Here is a 27,141-nt window from a genome sequence, read left to right as displayed (position 1 = left end):
TTTCGGGATATCTCAAGTGATAGGCGAGCATGTCTGTATACTGGGTATTTCGTCATCAGAGACAAGGTGAGTCTGTATGAAAGTTCTAGACAGGGAATTCACAGTTTATAAAGGAATAAAATAGTAGATAGAAGAATAAAGAGTAAAACAGTAGATAGAAGAATAAAGAGTAAAACAGTAGATAGAAGAATACAGAGGACTAGCATCGCGCTTGAAACTCAAGAGCACCAACAAATTTGAATCAAACTGTTCTGATCCATACATGTAACACCCAATAAATTAGTTGAGTACTCTTCTTTCGTTTGTCCACTCACTCGTATATATATATATATATATATATATATATATATATATATATATATATATATATATATACGCACACACCCACATACACTCATGCACATACACACGCACATATGCACACACACACACATGCATAAGGCAAAACACTGATTTTATTCAAATGTTGGAGAAAAGCTAACGGTATATCGTTGTTTTGCGGAAATCTTTAAGAAATTGCAAACAACATCAACAAAGCCAAGAATATTTAAGACTCTCCATGAAAACACAATATGCTAAATAAATCACTTGTAATATATACTTAATGAAGATTAAATTAAGTAAAGAGAATACTGTAACCACTTAACATTATATTTAAAATATTCTATAATTAACGAAATCACCATAGCATTAATAAAGATTTAACAACAGATTATGTAATTTTAATTGAAGCATGGAATCCTCTCATCGAAGAATTCTTAACCGTATTGTACAGAGATAAATTTCTATTTTGTTTTCAAATAAATAAATTTTCACAACATGTTATATTTGTTAATTAACGGTTGAGCAGGCAATTCATTGGAAAAACGGTTTCTATTATTACATAGCCACATAACCACAGAAACAAATTCGTAGCTGAAGATCTTAATTTACTGCCTCCAGAATTTTAATTTTAAGTTTAAGGCAGTCATATTAATTACATACTTGATGATAATTTCTCTCCTCTGTATGTATGTATGTATGTATGTATGTACGTATGTATGCATGTATGCATGTCTGTCTGCCTGTCTGTATGTATGTATAATATATATATTGGGAGAGAGAGAGAGAGAGAGAGAGAGAGAGAGAGAGAGAGAGAGAGAGAGAGAGAGAGAGAGTGAGAGTGAGAGAAATTGTAATGGAGAAAAGCACAGGATTGATATAAATATATTTACATGGAGCATAAAAGATGCAGGATAAAACTACAAAATAAGAAAATATGTAATTTCATAACTCGACATCTGTTTCAAGAAGCCCAGAGTTATGTAATAATCATAATAATCATAAATTGTAGATGAAACGTGCGAAAAGTCAGGAATTTTAACTGGTAATAAGTCACAGGAAGAAATTGCAATAAGTTCGGTTGCCATCAAGAGAAGACTGGCAAATACTGTTTACGTAGTAACGCAAGTAAAAATAAACGATTAAAGAAGCAGAACGAGATCAGAGGTGTGTCAAAGAGGAGGAAGGACAACATCTAAGAAGAAAAGAAGAAAGATAGAATCGAAGAACCCGAGAGAAGAAAAGAGAAGTGGAAAATATAAAGGTAAAACCAGTCTGGTGAAAAGAAACGTCACTGGAGGTAAAGATAATGTTAAGCAGACGATAAGTCAGTCAGGAATGTTAACTGAGCAGATAAAAAGACCGGAAGAGATAAGCATTGAGGTAAAGGAGATAAGGTGGGATAGGGGGATCAATGCAGTCAGGCAACTGTGGCTCTGAAGAGGATGGCGATAGCTTATTATTCGCTACTTTTTAAGTCGATCGAACATGAATAGATCGATTAAGATTGAACAATGAAACTAAATCCCACAAATGCGTAACCAAAACATTTGCAAGCCTCAGCAGATGTATAAAATCAATTATTTATATATATTTTCTTTATCACTCTGCAGTATCATATCAATTAAGTTGGTAAGTGAACGCGGATACATAAATTTGACCAGTTTTGTGTTTGGGTCACCCGGAGTCCAACATCGATCACAGGACCTTTTTGTTAGCCTGGTGCATCTTTATCTACAGAGAGCTTATGAGATATTCCGTCTGGATTATCAATACTTTATTAATACTCTTTGTTTTGACAGTGTTTAAATATAAAATACAAAAAAGGGACAACAAAACATCCAGACAGACGATACAAAGAAAACAAGGACGGGTCATTCTGATGTGGTTTGAGCAAAACTTGGCTGCTATGTCTGACAGGTCCTGCGGTTACCTAGAAACGCCCTTGTTGGATAAAACTATTGCAAACGGTATAAAACACCCGGACAAAAAATCAGTTCTGTATAATAGATAATTTTATGTAAAATATATCATTATACATAATATGTCATATATATAATATATATATTATATATATATTACATATAAATAAATATAATATTTAATTACACACACATAGTTATATGTATAATATATGATGATGTATATATGATATAAAATCATAAATATATATATATATATATATATATATATATATATATATATATATAATATGTATAATTCTATATAATCACCAAATTTCAGGAAAGACTATGTTGAGAAGTAAAACTACGGAAGGCAAAAAGATGGGATTGTTGTTATATATATATATATATATATATATATATATATATATATATATATATATATATATATATATATATATATATATATATATATATATATATATATATATATATATATATATATATATATATATATATATATATATATATATATATATATATATATATATATATATATATATATATATATATATATATATATATATATATATATATATATATATATATATATATATATATATATATATATATATATATATATATATAATATATATATATATATATATATAATATATATATATATATATATATATATATATATATATATATATATATTATATAATATATATATATATATATATATATATATATATATATATATATATATATAATCTGTTCTATTAGATATAACTAAATTCATTTGCTACTAATGTTAGTTGTGCACAAATATGGTTCCCGTTCTGCAATATCGATTATTTTCTTTGTATGATTTTGGCACTAATTCATACGACTCTCCTCCAAGATATGTATAAACTTTCTCCTGAATATAAAGAGCGTTTTTATTGTCCTTCTTTCGTGACATTGTGTTTCCTTTCCAAGAATGAAATTTTATAACAAGAATATTTTACATTAAAATAGTTTTCTTTTGAGATTGATACATATGTGTTGGAGTCGTTTGGAAGAATAACAATTAATACAAACACACACATACACACACTTGGATGCGCACATGTACACAAATATATATACACAGGTACACACACACACACACACACACACACACACACACACACACACACACATATGAGAAAGAGTGCTCAACATCGAATTGGTGGATAAAATTCCTTTATTTGTGTATTAAGGCTGCTATTAGTTTCATGTTAAGAAAATATCTTAATATCTTAACAATTTTTCAAGCCGATCACATGGAGGAATGGTGTTCGTCTCCATTTTCGATGAAAACATGAAAGTTCTCAGGAATTCCCGATGAAGTCTTGTAAAGAAAACAAGAAATCAAGGTGCACTACTCTTTGATGATACCTTTTGAGTGATTATCTCCCTTGGTTTTGACTTTTGGGAAATATCTGTGCTGGATGATAAATTTGTTTACTTTATATTAAATTCTATTCTGGGTATGTGCAATGTTCGTATGTTTGTGTGCTGATGAAGTTCATCAGTGAGGCTTATATCTTCTATGTATGGAGTTCGTGTGTTATATATATTCAATTTTCACGTTCAAGGAAAGAAACTATTCTGGTGCAGTTAGTGGCGCAGGTAGTGGTTCCTCTTTGATGTGTCAGAGTGTAAAATATTACTTTTGTATGCAATGTGTATTTAGGCTGTTATCTTTTGACTGGACGATGTTCAGCTTTTCAGCAATACAAAGCTCACACTTGGTTCCCCGTCTCCTGTATTTTCTGGCTTTAGTAATAACGCTCCATGTTATCTGGGTGGTGCTTACTCTTCCTTCTTTCAATGTCCATATCATATTGGATAGGGATGTCGCATGTCTTTTATTTTTGTCCCTGAATGATGCCAGATGTATGTATTTTTCCTTGAATGAGTTGCCCGTCATTCCGATATGTCTTTGCTACTCTGTTGGGATCCATGATTTTGGCCTTGATCTTTTTCCAGACAGCTTTTATTTAGAGGACAGCAGTTCGGAGATTTATTGTTACAGTGTCTTTCAGAGGTATTCCTAGTGGATTAATTTTTATTGTGGTTGAGTACTATCGAACCTATATTGGGGAGGCAAATATAGGTAACTTTAACTGTGTTTCTATTGAAGATCTTATGATACTTGTGTGAATGTATATATGTATATGTGTGTGTGTGTGTGTGTGTGTGCGTGCGCATTATGCGTTCGTATTTTTCCCATCCATTTTCACACCCTTATTCATCCTCTTGGTTATCCTCCTCCTCTTGCTACCACCACCAATTAGTATCCTGTCCACTAGATTATTCCTAATTACTTCCCACCATCATCTGTATCTCGCTTTGCTTTACGAAAGTTCGCGACCGTAAAAGCTGAATGATGGTTCTGCCAGTTTTTACATGCGCATTCCGTGACAATAGACTTTCAAAACAACACGACATTCACAAACTATTTTCGGTGTTTTAATTTGATTCGCTTCTTCTCTCTTGGCATTTTTATTATTTATTTCTATTTAAGCGATTATATTTTAATAAATTTTTGATAATAATTTTTTTTAAACGGTGTCTTCTCCCTAGGAACTGTATTTTATAAGTTTCGGTGATTTTAAAAATCTGTTACTTTTATCAGTCATTAGATTGCAGCCATGCTGGGGCACCGCCTTGAATCGACCTCAATACTTATTTTGTTTCAAGCCTGGTACATATTCTACCTGTCCTGATATGAAAAAATTTAGTTTAAAAGGTGGACAGGATGGGAAGATGACTGACTCCTGACCGAAACGGGGATTGTTTTGAGGTCGTCACTGATCTCTACAGTGACCTTGGTAATAATACTAAACTCTCAATAACTTTACAGCGTCATAAACTGGTATCATTCTAAGGGGGGAGAGGCATTATATCTTTGAGCGTTGAACGTACAACATATCCTGTGTCAGTGATTTTTCAGCCTTTTTTTACTCATGACCCTCGCCCTTGGAAACTAATTCTTTTTGTGGCCTCCTCGGGACATTAATAAAAACTACTTCAGTTTTGAAATAAATGCTTAATAGTAGAGAGATAGATCACTTTTGAAAAAAATTAAAAGCCTTTAATAAAAATATGATTTGTAAAATTTATCAAATAATAACGAAATTTTAAATATTTATTGAGATAATCTAGGACTGTTTCCGAACATGAAGTATCACAAAGTTCAGTGAGACCACAGAGAATTTGGTATTAGAGGGGGACACAGATTCGATGAAAGAGGTCACACAACTACCATGCTGAACATTTATTCTCCACTTCTCTGTTTCACAAAAACAAAACTATTTTGACGGTTCAATAAAACAACCATTTGTAACAATTCACTATTTTTCTGATTTAACATGAATAAAAGAAATCTTGTGTTGATGCCCAGAAAATTAATAACTTTTAAAACAGGATTATTCTTTGAGCTCGAAAATCCTGCACATCTTTAAAAAAATATTATATAACCTTTTTAGTGTATTTATTCAGTTAGGTCCTTATGGTTGATGAGGTTTCGCAACCTTTTCAGTACCGGGTTCCGTGGTTGTTAGAGATAAACGAAATTAAAATCTATAATTTTTAAGCAATTACGGACTTTTAATTGTAGAAAAGACACTCGGCTTAATTAGCTGAGAACTAGGAAAGACAATGAAATATAATTTTACTTTCTATCAATGCAATGGGAATTTCATAGTAATTTCATTCCTTGTCCATAAGATATTGAGCCTATAATTAAATTTAGCTTGAGTAATTTGTTTACTCTGTAACTCAATAAAGCTTTCTTGTAGTCTGATATCAACCGGAACAGCAATTGTCCTAAATGAGTCTACCACCCAACTTAGAATGTACATTTCCAGGAAATCTTTGAACGTAATTTCCATATTATTGTGCAATTTCTTCAAGTGCTCAAAATGTACTCTAAAATACCACCCACTTGCAGTTCCTTCTCAATAGCAGCAAAGGTTGGGGAACGCATCAATTCCTTACGCCCAATATTTATCCTGAATAATGCTTTCTAGGGAAAGCGCAAATAGCTTCTTTGCAAATTAACTGATTTGTAACTGTTTGTTTTGCAAATGTAGCTTCTCAAATATACCTGAAAAGTAAAATTTATCACATTCGGCAGTTGGAATTTCTTCTCCAAGCTGTTTGATATTCAGAAACATTACAAGAATGTCTCAAAGTTCATTGAAGCGTCACAGGTAATTACTCTTAAATATTGTCACCGGATGTATGAACTTCAAAGCAGTAACATAATATTTAATTCCTACAAGACATTCCAATGCCAACTTCATTCATCAATGATGAGTTACAGAAGTATCAAGCGAATCCTTGTGTTTCTTTGTCATGAAGGAACTTAAGAGAAAGAAAATGTATTGTGTATATGTGTGTAAATGTGTGTATGCGTGTATGTGTTCATGTGTGTGTGTATGTATGTGTGTGTGTGTGTGTGTGTTATTGTGAGTAAAATTTTAAGAAATACAGTTAGTAAGAGAAGACTTTGGGAAGATACAACGTGGTAGTTGTGTGACTTCTTTCATCGAATCTGTATCCCCCTCTAATACCAAATTCTTTGTAGTCTCACTGAACTTTGGTGATATGTGCATATGTGTGTGTGTAGTCACACCAAACAAAAAGGCCAAGTAACGTCATATGTAAACAATTTTGAACCAGTCCACTTGTTTTCCATCATTGTTCATGTTTTACTTGGAAAACCTTCTGACTTTCAAATTGTAATTCTGATAATCTGATATAATGGATTTAAAGATATCAACGATAAAAGTAAGTTCCTTAACTATTATCAACACACACACACACACACACACCTTTATACACATACATATATACATATAGAAAAGCTTAGACATCTTGAGGAGGAGGAATATTCACACACACAGAATTAGAAACACGAATATATAAGTAAAATATATTTTTTTAGGAGCACCATCCTCTACTTGACAGAATTGATCTGCTGCTATGTTGAATTGAATGAAATTATCCTCAACTGCCATTATTGGATCATGAAGAACCTCTTTCCATCACAAGTAACATCAAACTAAAATTTCAACTTTGGCATTTGGTAAAGACAATATTCTAAGCAAGGAAGTTTTTAACACGAGAACAATTTTATAGTTTTCTAGCATTTTATTTCTTTCTCTCGATCACACAATATTTCTCTGTCTTTTGTTTTTCTAAGCTGCATCTGTCTCTAATCTCTCTGTAGAAGTGTAGCCTCTTTTACCCCCTCTGTTTTCTCTGGCTACATTTGTCATTTTTACCTTCCATTTGTCCTTCTCACCCAATATCTTTCTCATCTTCTCTATCTGATTAAACTGGATTCCTAACATTTTATTATTAAAGCAGGGGCATTAAAACCGTACAGATTCTATTTGACCGATATACATCATGAAAAAAGCTCCCCCCCCCCGCAACAAAACCTTCTTTCATCAGTATTACTTTCCCAGAATGTAAGAACCAGTGTAGAGCAACATGTAAGTTCAAGGTAAATCGAAATCACCAAACGGTTTCACTTCGCGCTTGAATTCATTTTGTTTTAACATTGATGAAGGCCACGAGGAAGACTTAAACATGATAACTCATTCCCCACACCTTTCAGTTCAAGTTATCTGTAATTAGTAAGAAACAGGGTGATATTTCGTTCCCGAATGGATGATATATCTAATAATGAACTTATTGTATACAGTGCTCAGGTGTACTACAAAGCTCAGGTACAACAAAATGTCAGGCTGTCTGAAGTTTGAATTCATCTACGCTAGGTGCATATGTTTTCTTTTTGTCAAATGGTTGTAGGTTTCCATATCACTGAGAATCGATACCATGAGCGTGCGTTCAAGGGAGATAATCAGAGATCGTAATACTTCATGTAAAGTAAATATAACAAATAATCCAGAATCCCTGCCCGGCACCGAATCGATCCCAAAATCTAATCAGTTCGTGCTAGTCACGAGGTCAAACATCCCTGAAAGTTTCATCCGAATCCATCCAGCGGTTCTTGAGATATCCTGTCCACAGACAAACAAACAAACACGACTGAAAACAATACTTCCGCCTTCGCTAAGGTGAAGGTAATAAACCTATAAATAAAAACAAGCAATATTTTACGCCATTTTTTGGTTCCTGAGATTAATTGAAAGAGGAATGAAGAAAGTAAACATCTTAATTATAATTAAACTCCATAAATCATTCTATCATTTACTTCGTTGTTTTTCTGTTCTAGTTTACTTTTTGTTATTTAAGAACTATTCAGATAATTAAAGTTCGTATTTCATAGCCAGGTGTAAGAATCTGTCCGATATGAAGTGTAGTTTTAAGGATGTTCTAAGCTTGTCAGATAAAAGACGACTAATTTTGTTGGTCAGTTATTTATTTATCAATAGAGTATGATTCGGCATTGATAAATATAATCGCCGACCAGTTTTAAAAAATAACAACACAAAAGTTTATCATTGAAAAATATTTAGTTTTCTAATTTGTCATATACTAAACAAATTAACAAAACTAATTTTAAAAACAACAAATTAATAGAGTAGTTAATGATTAAACCTAAATTAGTGGTTTAGAAGCGAGGAACGTCGTGAGAAGATATCAGAACTAAATACGTTGTTTGTTATTCGGCACCGGTTCCTGGTTATTTGTTTACATTTTCTATTTTACCTTGAAAAGGAAACTTAAAACGACCTTTTAGAATCACCAGAATTACCGTTTTGTCACGAAACCGATATAAGGTTTCCTAGTGCAGGATAACTGCCAGCTCTCTACAACCGACAAGAGTTCCTCGGTTTGTGTTTGGCCAAATATTCTGATTGTTTTATTTATTCATGGATTGTTGTTGTTTAGCTAGCTTCAAGTTAGCTCTAATCCCCAAATCAAGTAGGCCTGGGGCCAAAGACATTCCAACCATGAGCATCTAGTTTTATTTTTAGAAAAAAAACCCATCTAAAGTTACCTTATATAAAGTACCATTTCTATTTTTCAGGCAGTAGGACATGATTTGAAAGAGATTTTGCCGATATTTCAGGACACACTGGAAAATTTAGTCCTAGGTGGATAAAACACAAATGTTCTTGAGGGCAATATATTTGATTATCGATCCGTTCAATTAGGGCTGACCTCAAATTAAAAATTACAACTATTCTCTCTGAGCCAATCAATGAAACTCGACGTGATCGTCTAACTTGTTACAGATCTCCATCAAATGCTCTCCTTCCCACCGTTTTAAGAAGGGAGGGTGTAGTGCATAATGTATTCCTGGATATACCATAACTAAACAAAAGTTGTCATGGTTACGGCTGGGGTGATTTTGATCATAAGCCTACTGGGCCAGAGTTGACCCGGGACTCAAAACAAGACAACCACAGCAGCGATACTTCTTGATTTTTACAAATGTTCTGTTTTCTTATTCGGTCTTTATAGTATGTGTCCTGAGCTACTGGTGACCTCCACCGCCGGAAAACTGGTCTTTAGCTCTCATTTTACAATGTCAAGTGGATTTTAGATAAAGATGGCTGCTCGATAGAGCATCAGTTGGTAGCATTCCCAGATTTGTTATCATTCGTGAGAGCTTCAGCTATGAACTGATGCAATGTAGAATCAAGTATTCCTTGCCGAAAAATATAACAAAAACGCCTACCGCAGATTTGAGCCTAAAAACTCCCGGGTTAATCGACCAATCCATTATCCAGTCCACCATTTCATCACGGCAGTAATCACAGTGTGCTAATTTTTACTAATCGTTAAGTAGCAATTTTTATTATCCTTAATGGACGTAGTTTCTATAAAAGTATGATAATGTTAATAGTAACAATAAATTTATTAAAATATAATAATCACCAATATCCTGAACTATCGGCCTCTCTCTCTCTTTCTGTATATATATATATATATATATATATATATATATATATATATATATATATATATATATATATATATATATATATATATATATATATGTATATATATATATATGTATATATATATATATATATATATATATATATATATGTATATATATATATATATATATATATATATATATATATATATATATATATATATATATATATATATATATATATATATATATATATATATATATATATATATATATATATATATATATATATATATATATATATATATATGTATGTATGTATGCATGTATGTATTTCATTCCTACTAAATTTTTCCGGATATCATAAAAAAAGAAAGAGCGGAAACGGTTTTATTTTATAAAAGAGTAATGTGAATTTCATGAAACTCTCGGTCAATAATAAAATATTATTCAATAATTATGTATTAGTCAATAAATGCTATTTACAGCTGATCTGTTTTTAGGTTTTGTTTTCTCATAAATTCTAAAATTACCTGAAATTATATGCAATATATTGCTGATTAGATATTTTGATGAACAAACAAATTTACTAACATATAAAGTTATAATGTTCATGTGAAATTGTAAAAAACAAAAACATTTAGGGGAAATATTTTCTCGATTTTTTGAAGGTAAGTTCGAAGCCTTTTATTCAAGTAGAGTTCAGTTTGTTTTCCTTAATCGGGCAACCGATAAAATAAAACATCAATCACACACTGAGATTAATCCACTTAGAATAAGTTTTGTAGGCACGGACAGTGACGCCGCACGTGGCCAAACCGTTCTGTTCATTGTCCACGGATTGCTGACTTGAGTAACGAAGTAGTATGGCTGCTATCCGGTTATTGTCTGAGTACATTGTCACCTCCTGGTTGTGAAAGACAGTTTTCCTTTAGTCTAGACGGTGTAGTGAAAGAGGAAGTATGATGGGAAAAGTTGAAAGATTGAGGACAAGGGTTTTTCCTTTTTGGCCATTGGTTAGTCCACATCACTCTGAAAAGACCACTGGGCCGGTTTCCCGCTTTCTCTGGCGTATATATATATATATATATATATATATATATATATATATATATATATATATTCCTGCCTGGACGGGACGCCGGTCCGCCGGTCCGGCTCAGGGTTACTCATTTGTACCAGCTAAGCGGACTGGAGCAACGTGAAATGAAGTGTTTTGCTCAGTCCAGGAATCGAAATCATAATCTTATGATCATAAATCCAACACACTTACCACTAAGCCACGTGCTTTTACCTAAAGGTCATAAAATTCTTTATCATTTGAGGAAGGAGAAGGGGTCAGAAATTTATTTTTTATTAAAGATTGGTTTTTGTGCAAAATTTAGTTTAGAGGAAAGGGCTGACATTTCAGTTCCCTTTGGAGATTGCAGTCGAAAAATAGAACCTGACCCGAGCAGAAGACGGTCAGGTGTGTTTTAGAGCAGTTAAATGATTATTTATGACCTTATACACACGCTGGAGATTATGTTAGAGGATGGGAAGAGAGGGCGTTGGAAATCTTTTAAACCTGTTCAGATAGATTCAACTAATTCAGAGTTATGGAAAGGTCTCTAGAATATCCCGATATGAACTTATGAAGATCGCTGCCGGTCTACTTAGAGAGAATATTCATTAAGTTTGTTGATGATAATAATATACAGTTTTCGATAAATGGCTACACAAACCACTAGTTTATGATCTGTATGATCAATATAAATTGGATACCTAAACGGAGACTATTTTAATGGGATTGAGACTCATCGCTGTCATCAGGGAAAGCCTGGAACAACATGATTAATGAACTAGTTAAACACTATTAGTGATATAAACACCAATAAGCCGTAGGTAAGGCAAAAAAAGAAGATGGAAACTAGAAATGATTAAATTTAGAAAAGGAAAAGCGTTAGATTAAAGAGAGTTAGCGAGGAGAAACAACAGGCGACGAAATGGCGGCAAAGTACGATCATTGATAATTTATTTGATGTTACACATGAAGCCTACATTATTTATATAAAGGTGCAAAAGCCTTTCGGTGGGCAAAGACACGACGTTGCAACAATACCATCATAGTTTTTTACAGAATGCAACGAACATGTGGGTGGAATTCTACGCAGACGAAACAAGGTAGAAAATAGAATCAAATTATGAACCTACTCAGAAAAAAAAGAAGCAAAAGAAAAGAAAAGGAAAGCAAAAATAGTAAAACTTCTTACAGCAGATTATAAATTTTTAGATGTAAGCTTACAGTGTTTGCGTGTTTCTGAATGACAAACTATGCAACAAACCTTTTAGTTTCAACACACGGTCACAGATCAAATCATTTGTCTAGTATGTACTCTAGAGACTAATAATTGAAAGAAATATAAGAAATGGTGGTTAGCCAATATGTGCAACAATGTCTTCTGTAGAAAACGATAAGAGGTGGGAGATGGTTGGAAACAGTACGAAAGACAGAAAAAGAAAAGAACACCCTCAATGAAAAGACCCTCCAAATAAAAGTAATCAGTAAGTATGAAGAGGACTCCTTTCCTAGGACATGCTTTTCAAGATTGCACCAAACGATGAAGCTGCTTATTGGGGAGGCGGAAGGGGAACCAGAAAAATGTTTAAGGCAACGAAAGATTAAGTGTAGATGAATACTTCTGGAAGTTAAATGTGATAACCTACGCAGAGGATGTGGGTTGCATCAAACCATGACCACTCCTCCAAATATTTACAAATGGTGTTGAGACTAGGTATACTCGACCATACGATAATAGGTCTACTCGACCATATGATAAACCACAATAATATAACTACAACAACAAGAAGAAGCTCGCATAGCAAACCAGGAGAGATGTGGGGAGGGGGACACTTGAGCCTGATTATTTTAAGGGTGGGGACCCTCCAGACAAAATGGAAATAGTCGGGAAGTATGAGGAAGTGAAATGAAACCAAGATCGAACCTTCGTCAAACAAATCAAAAAACCGCCATTTTAATAGCACGCCACTATTTTCACACACCTTTGTGTGACACAACACCAGTTAATTTACAACTTCTGTATAATTTAATATCAGCCAAATAACTGATTTCCGCAAATATTTAATAAGTCGATAATTTAATAAATATTTGGTAAAATAATTCAATAGATATTTAATAAGTCAATAATTACAGGAATATGTGTATGTATGTATATGAATATATCTACGTGTGTATATATGTATATATATGTGTATAGGGGTATATGTGTATATGTGTATGTATTACTGTGCGGAAGTATATGTACTATGTGTGTGTATGTGTATGTATGTATGGATATGTATGTGAGTATATATGTATGTGTGTATGTATGAATAAGTCTGCGTAAAGCACGGAAATACACATGTATGTAAAGATGTGTGCGCATAAATATAGATAAGTATATATATATGTATGTTTGTAAATATATATATATATATATATATATATATATATATATATGTATGTATGTACACACACACAAGAACAAACATGCTCAAATGCATACACATAATATATGTATGTGTGTATGTATAAGTGTATATATATATATATATATATATATATATATATATATATATATATATATACATATCTAGATCTCGTAAAAACCCACCTCCTAACCGATACCTCGACAATTTCAAACAGGACATTACCGATATGGTCAAAAACATGTGTGTATGTGTGTGTATGTGCATTCTCATATATAGGTATGTGTTTGTGTATGTACGAATTTAAAAAGAATGTTACAAAAAAAAAAAAAAGCATGAATGTGTATCAGTGTGTGTGTGTGTGTATGTATAAAACATGACATCTACTTATTAAATCAATAATTTAATTAAAATATCGAATCTGACCATTCTATTGACATTAGATTCTCATGTCTGTAATTGACCCAATCAAAATGGTGACGGAAGCAGAAATGTGCATGTGTGTGTGTATGTGTGGGGGAATTACACACACACTCTCATACATACGTATATATATATGTATGTATACATACATATATATGTATATGTATGAGTATATATATATATATATATATATATATATATATAAATATATATATATATATATATATATATATATATATATATATATATATATATATATATATATATATATATATATATATATATATATATAAATATATATATATATAAATATATATACATACACACACGCATACACACACAAACACACACACACACATATGCCCGTGTGTAAATTTTCAATTTGTTTCAAGCGAGAATATAAAATATAAATACCTAAGTAAAGAAACAGATAAACAAATATCTTAATTAAACTAATAATAATAATGCTTTTATTTATTTTTACCTGGGGAGGTGTCAACTGTTCAATTTTTCAAAGGCGTTAAATGAAAACTTGCAGTGTCACATTACGGAGACCTGTGTCGTCTGCCATATGAATGATAAACATTTACTAACATAAGCACAGGGTTTTAAATCCGGAGAGCAATGGCTTTATTCAATTATATCGATCTTAGTATTTAACTCGCATTTGACTCTGGAATGGTGAAAGGCCATGCTGCGTCATGTTTATTATATCGGATTTGTTTCTAAATACGTAAAGGGTTGAGGGTGAAAATGGGAAACGATGATGTTCATGTCGTTCTCAACGGTATTAATGGTAGAAGGACGAAAACGCGTGATTTAGTGGCTGGGATATTCGGCTGATGATCGCAAGCTCGATTCACGGCGACGCGTTGTGTCCTTAAGCGAGACACTTTATTTCACGTTGTTCCAGCTCACTCAGCTGGCGAAAATGAGTTTTATATATGTATACAATTTATATATGTATACAATTGAGTTCTTTCAGTATTTCTTCATTTATGGTAGTGATTGTGCCTGTTTTTGTCGGCATTTTCTGTATCTCGTGCGGGGTAATGGTATGTAGAAGTTTGAAAAGGAACACACGAGTTGATATATATGGAAAAGAAAAAGTAGAAAATGCTAAAATAACTTTATAAAAAACATTTCAGTACCGGTTCTACCATACATGAAACCGGTACTGAAATGTCTTTTATAAAATTATTTTAGCATTTTCTACCTTGACTTTTTTTTTCCATATATATCAACTCGTGTGTTCCTTTTCAACTTTCTACACACACACACACACACACACACACACACACACACACACACACACACACACACACACACACACACACACACACACACACACACACACACACACACACACACACACATAATAGTAAATAAAAAAACGAAGAACAAATACAAAAAACAACAATGCGAGGACGTGGTACATGTAAAGTATTAGCAGACGCTCAGAGAAGGGAAGAAACGTTTCGAGCAAAGCTCTTCTTCAGGAACAGAAGAAAGTCGAATAGAAAAGGGGGACAGTGGGGAAAAAATCGCCAACGATTCACATGTGGTTACATTTTGAAACGTATATATATATATATATATATATATATATATATATATATATATATATATATATATATATATATACATACACGATGGACTCTCCCGTCGTTAGACGACGTACGAGGGTTCGACAAGTTACAGATCAACCACACAGATTTTTGTTTATAGAGTTCAAATGTTTGTGCACGCATAAGCTCACTCCTTCCATCAAATCAACATATTACCTGTACAGGTGCAACGGATACCACATGTCAGATGATGAAATGATCGCAGAACAACGTGAAATGAAGTGCTTTGCTCAAGAACGCAACGCAATGCTCATTCTGGGAATCGAACCTGCGACCTCGCAATTGCGAGTGCAACACCTTAACCACTAAGCCATGCGTCTTCACACACGCACGCACACACACACGCACGCACACACGCACACACACACACACACACACACACACACACACACACACACACACACACACACACACACACACACACGTGTACACAATATTTGTTTTCATATTCTTACAAAACTAAAAACTCTGTGTGTGTCTATATGTCTGTATGTACGTATGTGTGTGTATGTATATATATATATATATATATATATATACATATATATATACCCCCCCCCACATATATATATATATATATATATATATATATATATATATATATATATATATATATATATATACGTATATATATGTACATATATACATAAAGAGGGAGAGAAAGAGGAAAAGATATTTCAGTTTTTATCTCAGATTTTCCACTATTTTATTGTACAAAATAATTTAAGATAATTCTAAAGATAAAAAACGGAATAAATAAAGTCGCCCAATTCTTTTGGTTGGTTTAAAAATCAGAGGAAGATGGGAGCCAAGTGGGATTTCATTCTATTTCTATAAACTAGATTGAAACTATTCTGTGTATTATTGCAAACGTCTCAATAATGTTTGTTTGTTTCGAGTGTATCGATCTGTGGATGATTGTTGCGGAATATTGCGTGAAAGGAAAATTCAGGGACTATTGTAAGTTGGTATTCATGGAATCATCGTTGTTGTTGTTGTTGTTGTTGCTGGGGATGGCGGTGTTGTTGTTGTTGCTGGGGATGGCGGTGTTGTTGTTGTTGCATTTGTTCATGAAAATATCATTGTTTAGGTTAATGTTGTTGCTGTTGGTTGAGGTGTTTATGTTGTATGCTTATGTTGCTGCCTGTGAGGATTATTGTTGTTGTTGTTGCTGCTGTTGCTGCTGCTGCTGATACAAAACCTTGTTATCTGTCGTTGCAAATAGACTTTTGTCAAAAAATGTACTGGAACAATTATTGCGATATTCTTGTAGGTTAACGTCCGAGGTGTTGGGCAGGAAGTTGTTTGTGAGAGATATGGGTGGGTGTGTTTGCGGAGGCGGAAGTGATGGAAGGAGGAAATGGTGGTAATAGTAGCAGAGCGTGACCAGTGAGGGCGCTGCTGGTACTGTAGTAATGTGCGTGTGGGTGGCATTGAACGTAATGTATGTAACAAGTATCGGCAGAAGTGAGAATGATTGTAATGGTATTAAATCTGAAAAGTTTGAATGTGTGTGTGTGTGTGTGTGTGTGTGTGTGTGTGTGTGTGTGTGTGTGTGTGTGTGTGTGTGTTGTCCCCCACCAACGTCACTTCACAATCGGTGTTGGTGTGTTTATGTCCGCTTAAATTAGCGATTTGTCGAAGGAGACTGATAGAATAAGTACCAGGCTCTATAAAATACGTACTGGGGTCGATTCCTTCAATTAAAATTCTTCAAGGTGGTGCCCCAGCTTGGCCGCAGTCTAATGACTGAAACAAATAAACGAATAAAAGAATGTATATGTGTGTGTGTGTGTGTGTGTGTGTGTGTGAGTGCGTGTGAGTGCGTGTGTGTATGTGTGAGTGCGTGTGCGTGCGAGTGTGTATGCATGTGTGTGTATGTTTGTGTGTGTGTGTGTGTGTGTGTGTGTGTGTGTATGTGTGTGTGTGTGTGTGTTTGTGTACGGGGTACACAGACATGTGTCCAAGACATTGTCGTTCAGGAGCGCGGAGGTCTTCTTCAGAAGTGAAACCCTGTCGCTGAAGCATTCTATAGTTTCCCATACAAGATAGGAAAAAAAATATCTTCTACTGAACGGAAGAAGGAGAGAGTTTCACCAGGGATAGATATATGGAGGCTGTTGGTGTGACATCCTCCTCAACCTAAAACGAACTGGGAAGGAGTTTTCGTTTGGGAATACGCTTGGGTTCCTAACTCAGATGAAACTGGAGGATGTGGAAAAGGTCTTAGACCTTACCTGTCCAATGGAGAGGAGCTATGTGTTGCAGTTGTGGGCAGACGGCCAAGCTGGTGCATCCGGAGATTATGTGCTCGACTGATTATGTGGTCGAGCTGCTTCCATGTTTCAGGACATTTCTCTGGTAATCCCCAGGTGGAATGGACTCGTCCTGAGCAGCAATGATTTCTGGTTTGAGACCAGAGCATGACAGCCACCGATGTATCTTCTATAAACCAAGTGTCTTTTTATTTTGTCTATTAATCCATGGGGCATCTCAGCTGTGCTCCTTTTCATCTGCCTAAATTTTACCCCACAACTCCAGCATTTCATACTCTGAAGGCAATTCTCTTTTCATGGTGTTCTTTCCAATATGTCTATAGAACTTCTTTGGATTATTTTTAAACATGCTGTTATTTTTGAAGAACCTGGATCGTTTTCCCAAGTGGCGTTTCCTCACGGCTTTTGTCTGCACTTTTTGCTTTACCAAATTGCTGTTCTGTCTTTAATTCGTACTTTCTCATTATCTTTCTCTTCTCAGATGGTTTTATATTAAGATTGTTGCTGAAGATTTGCAATGTTTCTTTATCAGATCGGAGAGCATCGGATTGTTTGTTGATTTTATTTTTCTTGCAACGTTTTTTATGAGGATTCACCTTTCTCTTTTTCAGTTTTACGCCACTTATCATCATCAACACCACCACCACCACCACCACCACCACCATCATCATCATCATCGTCGTCGTTGCCGTCGTCATCATCATCATCATCATCATCATCATCATCATCATCATCATCATCATCATCATCATCATCATCATCATCACTATACAGGCAGTGGATTGACAGAGTCATCAGTGTGTTGAACAAAATAGCTTGTGATATTTTGTTATAGCTCTTTACGTTCCGGGTTTCAATCCCAGCAGGGTCAACTTTGCATTTGATTCCTCTGGGCTCGATAAAATATAGTGCCAGTCAAATATTGGGGTTGATATTAACCCCTCTCCTCAAAACTACTGAACCTGGTCTAAATTAGAAACAGTTATTATTACTATCATTTTTCTTTTAATTTATGTAATCAGTTGCTGGGTCATATCTAGTGCCATGGGGAAAATGAAGGTCAAGAGATGCTTAGCTATGACTGAAATTTTGGGGAGGGAAAGTGGCTGGCGGAGGGATTCAGAAATACAATCATTTAATACGACACAGCACAAACTTTTAAATTGATAGGGTTTTTCTAAGGATGTGAACGGTACTTGTCAACACATTCTTTTGAAATTCTTTGAGATATGGTTCTTCTGGGATGTAGATGTTTTTCGACGTTCCCTTTTTTATCATGCCCAGAGCACCTGCGATAATAAGGACATTTTTGCTTTAAAATGTCGCCTCTTTTGTATTTCAATTTCTTGGTCCTTGTATTTACTAAGCTTGTCAAATCCTTGACAGGTACAGTCTTATCCGTGGGGACACTCATATCTACCAGTTTACGAGTACTTTCTTCCCCCTCTTAAATAATTATGTCTGGTCGATTATTATTATTATTGATTTGACTCGGGTTCGTACTTATTCCCGGTAGAGTTTATGAGGGTAATCTTTCCTGTCCCCAAGAGGCAAACTTTCTGTTGAAACCCTGCAGGACATTCTATTCCAATCTCCTTCAAATATCATCATCTTCATCATCATCATCATTATTGAGCTTATAGTAGACAGGAGTATCATAATTGTTGCTGTTTAGCTCCACGTCAGATTGAATTAAGGAAACCTACGATGAAAGGTGTTGAAGCTGTGCTTATTCCGTCTTTCATTTAGGCATAATATATCTAGAGCTACATCATCTAATGTGTCCTTCCTATTTTAAAATACATTAGTGTGAGAATTGAAAGAGATTTGGATGATGTTGTTTCTAGCATGTAGAGCGACTGAATAGAGGCTCTTTCGTTATTTGAAACTATTCATAGTCTGGAATTTAGCGGAAAAAATCTTATGTGCTGAAGAATATAGGAAAGATCCTTACCATCCTAATAATAACCATCCTAATAATAACCATCCTAAATGGATGGTTATTTCAGCTACTCTTCTGCTCTGGGTTGAACTTTTATTTGAATTCTATTTTAATCTATGTTAATTGATTTTTTTACTCCTTTGATTCAGAAATTTCCTTATCCTCTGACTAAATTCAATCATTCTTTTTTTTTCAGTTTCTCCTTGTTTTTCGTAGAAGAAGGGGATTTGACCCTGCTTTCGTCTTGTATCACATCACATGAGAAAATAACATTGGTTATTTTTGTCCGCCCACAAGTCCATGTAGACGGCCCAGTGTACCCATTTTCTGTCTTTTATTTAAGAGACTCATAAAAATATTATTTCCATTGTGTGGTTTCAGGTAAAAGGAAATCAAATCTAAAATCAATAATAACATAAAGGAAAATAAACGAATCTATTGACAATGAGCAATACACAACTGTACCCAATATTAGGGAAAATATATCAGTAAATATTTGGTTTCTATATCTCTATTAGGTGGTACTCCAGAAAGGCCTTTAATGGCTAAAAGAAACCAAAGAACTAAAAAATAAAAATATTATATTGTCCATATTTTAGAGAGGAATGTTAACATTTTTTGAGCATCTATTGTTTTAGAATAGTTATTCTCTGTAATAGTTTCCGACTGCTGTTGTTACCATTTTCTACCATTTAATAACCTATATCATATTCAAACATCCCAGTTTAAAATTTTCTATTATCTTTCTTGTCTTCTTTTTCTTTCTGTGACATCAAGCTACATTCACACGTTAGCATAGTTGACAATTTCATACACCTTACCACACATCCGCCATTTACAATCTTATTGACTTCGCTCATTTTTCCTTCTTATGAAGGTTTATTATAATTGCTTCTTCATGTGTAGCAATGATAAGCTTTTACGTTTCCATCTTTAACACTCCATTAACTATTATGTCTCCTGTGTGTCTGAAAAACTGCCCATACAACTACATCATAATCCTTTTCTTTCTTTCTTTTATTTGATTTCACGTCCTCTTTATGTGTGTTCACTATTGGTCTTCCATACTGCTAGTAGAAGCTTGTCTTCTTCGTTTTTCCCCAGCACAACTTTCTCGTCTTATATACGTCAACTGTCGTCTGTCTCTTACATTGCCTACTTCTCTAACCACTTCCTCTACTTAGTACAAATTACCAGTTCACAAATGAGCTCCGTTTAATCTACCTCTTCCCCTCCAAAACATGTCTTGTACATATAATAAAAATTTGGCAGAAAAGTGCCAACGTCAGATAGAATGCCTTTCGGTATTTGATTGCGTCTCTTCAGTCTCTGAGTTCAAATCCTGCCTTTCATCCCTCCTCACCTTTCATATACTAAAGCACTTATCAAATGCTGCAGTTTTTGTGTCTGTGTCTAAATTAGAAACAATTACCATTATTATTATTATTATTATTATTATTATTATTATTATTATTATTATTATTATTATTATTATTATTATTATTATTATTATTATTATTATTATTATTATTATTATTATTATTATTATTATTATTATTATTATTATTATTATTATTATTATTATTCGGGAGAGAGCGTAATGGGCAGAGTACTGAATTAGGTGCCTCACAGCATTTAACTATGAACATAAAAACTCTGCTGAATGTATAAAGAAAAGCTTTGCCAGAATTATCTAAAAATTAATGACAAACATCCAACTCTAAGCTGTCTGTCTGTCTGTCTGTCTGTCTGTCTGTCTGTCTGTCTGTCTGTCTGTCTGTCTGTCTGTCTCACTCTCTCTCTCTCTCTCTCTCTCTCTCTCTCTCTCTCTCTCACACACACACACACGAAGCGATGAAGGAACGTCCACAAGCTCCTTCAGCATGCAAAAATAATAGTTGAAATGCCCTCATATAACACTAGCATCACAATTATTAAGGAAATGAAACGTCATATAATGTAGTCACACTTATTTCTAAAAAGACGGAACGGTCGCGACTGGAGTGTCTTTGATGATAGATTTGCAGGATGAAAGTTAGCTGTGGGATGAACCATGATGTCAAAACTATGCATTTGCATGGGTTGTAAATGCACGTATACACACCCACACACATATGCACGTACACACACCCACATGAATATACATAGACACACACGTTAGAGGCCAACGTAGACACAGCAAGGCAGTCATTCACAGCCAGTCATTAAATGAAGTGAAGTGTTTTGTACAGATGAAGGCAGATCAATTCTGTTGATTTTTTCTTTTGTGACTTTAAGGAGAAATCAATGGGAGGATCGATACTTCTTAATTTCTTCTGTTTTTCTATTTATATAAAGAATAATAAAACGTTAATACAAACATAGGGATGTTTGTATGTTCTATGCAAATACAAATACACACACACACACATAAATAATATATATGCATATTTACATACGTATATGTACATACTTACATCTATACGTATATATATGCATATGTGGGCACAGGACGTCACGAAACGTGTACAACAAAAAACACGAAGTACGAGTACATGGAATATGAACGATTTTTCGAACAACGAAAGACTCAAATGGAAAACAAGACAAACAACATAAAGGACAATCCTTCATCAGTTGTTGGCTGTTTTTCTACTCTCGTATTTCGATCATTTATCTATATATAATGTGTTGTTTATGATAGTAGGCGTTTCATTTGCCAATTCATTGATTATTTTACCTCTCCGGATTGTAATGGTTTTTGTATTTATGTTCTGCTGCGTCTGTGTTTTTTTCTATCACTGTCGTGTTGTCACTTTCCATTTGATAGTTTGATAGTTTCTCTGGTTCTGCTCGTCGATCAGGTAGCTATATCCTGTTTTGGAAAAATGGTTTATCTGTCTGTACCGTTTTTCAAGGGTTAAATTACAAGGTCTCCTGCCCCCGCATAACTGTATCCTGTTTTGCTCGAGTTATTTATTTGTTTACCTACTTCCATTGTCCTCTACCTGTCAATTACGTCATCATATAGTTATCATTCTTTCTCATTTGTAAGTTATTTTTAGCGATACGTCTCATAAACTCTTTGTAGGATTAGATTTTATACAGAATCTTTCTAAATTGTTATTCTTCTCCGGAGGATAATTTGTTAGTTACTTCGTTTTGGTGTCCTGTTGCTTTTGGCTTTCTTGTGTTTCCTCTGCTATTTCTGCCATTGTCGTGTCATTTGATATCTATCTTGTTTATTACTTGGACAAATTTTTAAAATTGGTATTCTGGTCTCTGTTACATAATTTCACACAATTTCTTCTGTTTGGCAAGCATATTTATTTAATTTATTAGATATGTTGTATTTTTCTGCGGTGCACAAGCAGCCTGTCTGGCCAATCCCGATATTATCAAGTTTATGATTGTATTTTATATTATTCTCTATGAAATTCAAAATATTTATTTATATAGACGTTGCAGAACAAATTCATCTCACTCGACTTTCCCACCTGATTCATTCTTGTACAAAGCGAAATAACAGTATGGTCTAACGAACGACTTATTCCAAACAATCACCTGAAAAAAAATATCTCAGACCTTTGAGGGATGATAGTGATTACGCAATATGCTAATTATATCACCTAACCAGTGTAATACTGGTGATACGATGTGTGGAAACAATTGTAGTCATATGAAATAAAAAATTACATTCAATTAATTTTTTTCTTATTTTCCCTCTCTCTCTTTGTCTCTTTATTTCTCTCTCTCTCTCTCTCTCTCTCTCTCTCTCTCTCTCTTTATTTCTCCCTGCCTCTTTCTCTCTCTCTCATTCTCTCTCTCTCATTCTCTCTTTCACTCTATGTGTGTGTGTATGTGTTTGTGCGTATGTGTATGTATGTTTATACAAGTATGTATACGTATATTACATATGCGTATATATATATATATATGCGTATATATACATATGTGTATATATAAGTGTGTATACGTATATATACATATGCGTATATATGCGTATATATACATATATATATCATTGTTACGTGGAGTCTTTCAGGTATGTGAAATATATGTCTATTTAATTGGGCAGTTTTGTGAGTGAAAGCCCAACGTGTTATGTCTGCAAAAAGTTTTGGTTGAGGTTCACCAAATAATCGAAATCCTCGAAAGACATAAGATCTGATTTTCAGGAATATATTTCACGACCAATAGAGTGTTCACATACTTGAAAATTTTCCTCAGACTTTCAGCGATAAAATACAGTGCTATTGGCCCATGTCAAACAGCGCTCCTCAGACGAGATAGTCAGGAGAGTGGCAGATATATAAGCGGCGTTTCTTTTGAATTATAGATACTATCTATCTATCTATCTATCTTTGTATGCGTGTGTATGTATGCATACACACATATATGTATATATATATATATATATATATATATATATATATATATATATATATATATATGTATGTAAACATACACATGTGTAATATATATGTGTATGTCAATATATATATACATATATGTTTATAGTCACATACATCCGAATGTACATGCACACAGGCGAGGTAGTGTGAATCTCAAGAGAAGAAACGAAACGAGGCATTATTCTTTTCTATGATTTGATGAAAGGAAATTACAATTGTTAAAAAATGACTGAATCAAATAACTAAGCGAAATATGTACGTAGAAATTGTCTCTAGAGATAGAGAAATAGAGAGAGAGAGAGAGAGAGAGAGAGAGGAGAAGATAGAGAAAGAGAAAGAGAAGGGGTAGAGATAGATAGAAAGAGAGAGAGGAAAGAGACTTTGATTCAGATATATCAATATTTTCCATATAGCCTTGTCTAAGAAGCGTGTAGAGACAGACAGACAGACATTGTTTTCAAATGTTAGATAAACAATACTAATACTATCTGCTCTTATGCCGAGGAATGCCGTAGTCATCCCAAAAGTCGGTTGAACGAAACTCTAGTTCGATTATAATAAAATCCTGTTAAACTTTCATATACTCACATATATATGTGCGTACTCGGGTGTATAGTATTATATATATATATATATATATATATATATATATACATACACACACACATATATATATATATATATACATATATATGTATACAGAGAGAGAGAGAGAGAGAGATAGACATATGTGTCTAGACCTACATAGTGGACACACAAACGTGTCGCACTTATTTCATCAGATGTATCTACATCGTTTGGCTAATCCTAGGCAAACAATGAGCCAATTCGTTTATATACTCATTAAATCTCGTAACTTCCGAGAATTGCAAGTACTAATTTGCATGTTACAAGTAACTAGCACTTTTTTAAATATCAGGGTCCTGTCAACAGGGATCTCAGTCCACATAGTATCAAGGGATGATTAATATACGTAAATCTACGCAATAGATAAACAGCATTTTTAACTATTTCTCCGCAGATTAAAAGAATGTGGGAAAACCCTTTCAGTTTTTTACCCTTATTGGTTTCTTATCAGAGGAGTCTACATTTCTTCCTTGATTAATCATAGAAAAGCAAGTAGATAATTCGTACTACCACGTGTATCTATGTGTGTGCGTGTGTGCGTGTGCGTGTATATATATATATATATATATATATAAATAAATAATATATGTATATAATATGTATAGATATACATATACATACCTATATACATACATATACATACATACATACACACACACATATATATATATATATATATATATATATATATATATATATATGTATACTTATGCATGTATGTATAATATGATACACACATACGCACACACACACACACACACATATATATATATATATATATATATATATATATATATGTATATATATATATATATATAATATGATATGCACACATATGATAGAAGTGTTAATTGAAGTTCACAATTCGTCACGTGGTGGCGATTTAACAAAGGCCATTAATAATCTCAATTATTTATTTATAATTAAAATTTCGTTGGATAGCCAAAAAATATTCGAAGGTAAATATTTAAGTTGATTGGTTTTCCAGTAATCAATAGGTTAGCGTATGTAAAAACGATTAAATAAAGGGATAAAAACGGTTAAAGTACAAAAGGATACAATGGAAGAGAGAGAGAGAGAGAGAGAGAAAGAGAGAGAATAAAGAAAAAAGGAAGAGAAACGAAGAATAAGAAAGAAAGGCGGGTTGGTTGGTGTAGGAAGGCGAGGCAGAGGTTGGATTAATTTAAGAAAACTAAAAATTAAAAATATCAAGAAATAAAAAGGTAGCGAAAGACCATATCAATGATTTATGCGATTAGAAGAGAGAGATATGGTGACGGTGATAGTGGTGGTGGTGGTGGCGGTGGTGAGGGGCGAGGGGGATGGGATGGTGCGGCAGAAGTTTATTGTGTGATATGTTTGTTTTAAAGAGAACTTATATAAAGTAGTTTAGAAAAGAACTGTTAAGTTGATCAATACTGAGAGGAGAGCAAGGAAAGAGGAGGAAGAAGAAACAAAGGAAAGGATATATATTTATACACACACACACACACACACACACACACACACACACACACACACACACACACACACACACACACACAAACACACATATACACACATGTAGATATGCGCCTGTATCAATCAGAGAATCGGACGTAGTTATACATCGGTGGTCAGAACACGAAGAGAAGACACATGACAGGACTTCTTACATGCTAAAAAGAGCAGTGGAACCCAAACACAAAAATATAATTCTAAAGGCATGCCGATAATGGCACTAGAATGAAAAGAATTATTATTTTTAGTTAATCCCATACTCGAGTTTCCCTATTAATGAGCAAATAAATTAATTTGTCATTCGTAGTCCATTAGTGGGATCGCCAAAACAATGCATAAATATATAGCTTTATACGTACCGAAAAAATATTTGCGAGTTACATTCTTTAACATTAGGATTGCACCATTAAAATGGTTCAGAAATTCACTCTGAAACCAAAAAGTTTGAATTTGATCCTGTGACGAGGAATTTTGAATGTCTTTTATTTTTTAACTGCCACCCGATCGAAACATTGTGAGTGAAAACAGGAGGATGCACAAACTGCATAGAATCCCTTCATATGGATTGTATTCTGTAGAACATTGCCACATTTATGCACACACACATATATAGAGAGAAATGCACGCACTAACACACAAATAGAATAAATTTCGTTGTATTTTGTGTTATTTTGTTATTTTGTGTATGTATGCGTATATATGTGTATGCATATCTATGTAAACAACGCGTGTTTTTGTATGTGTTCGTATGATTGTATGTA

The 27,141-nt window shown here is 33.6% G+C and overlaps 1 protein-coding gene across 1 annotated transcript in view; it reads right to left on the bottom strand.

Annotated features, from left to right (window-relative positions):
• Positions 1–27,141, bottom strand: part of LOC106868269 (dystrophin) — a 182,946-nt gene that overhangs the window by 155,560 nt on the left and 245 nt on the right. Inside the window, exon 1 of the mRNA XM_089356862.1 lies at positions 26,740–27,141. This exon is cut by the window's right edge and continues 245 nt beyond it. Coding sequence (XP_089212988.1) covers positions 26,740–26,773 — 34 coding nt within the window. The 5' untranslated portion in view covers positions 26,774–27,141. The remainder of the gene's footprint in view (positions 1–26,739) is intronic.

Source organism: Octopus bimaculoides, chromosome 8 (assembly GCF_046866305.1).
Source record: "Octopus bimaculoides isolate indiv1 chromosome 8, ASM4686630v1, whole genome shotgun sequence".
NCBI lineage: Eukaryota > Metazoa > Mollusca > Cephalopoda > Octopoda > Octopodidae > Octopus > Octopus bimaculoides.
The sequence above is the reverse complement of the archived record's forward strand: the minus strand, read 5'-3'. Positions and strand labels throughout refer to the sequence as shown.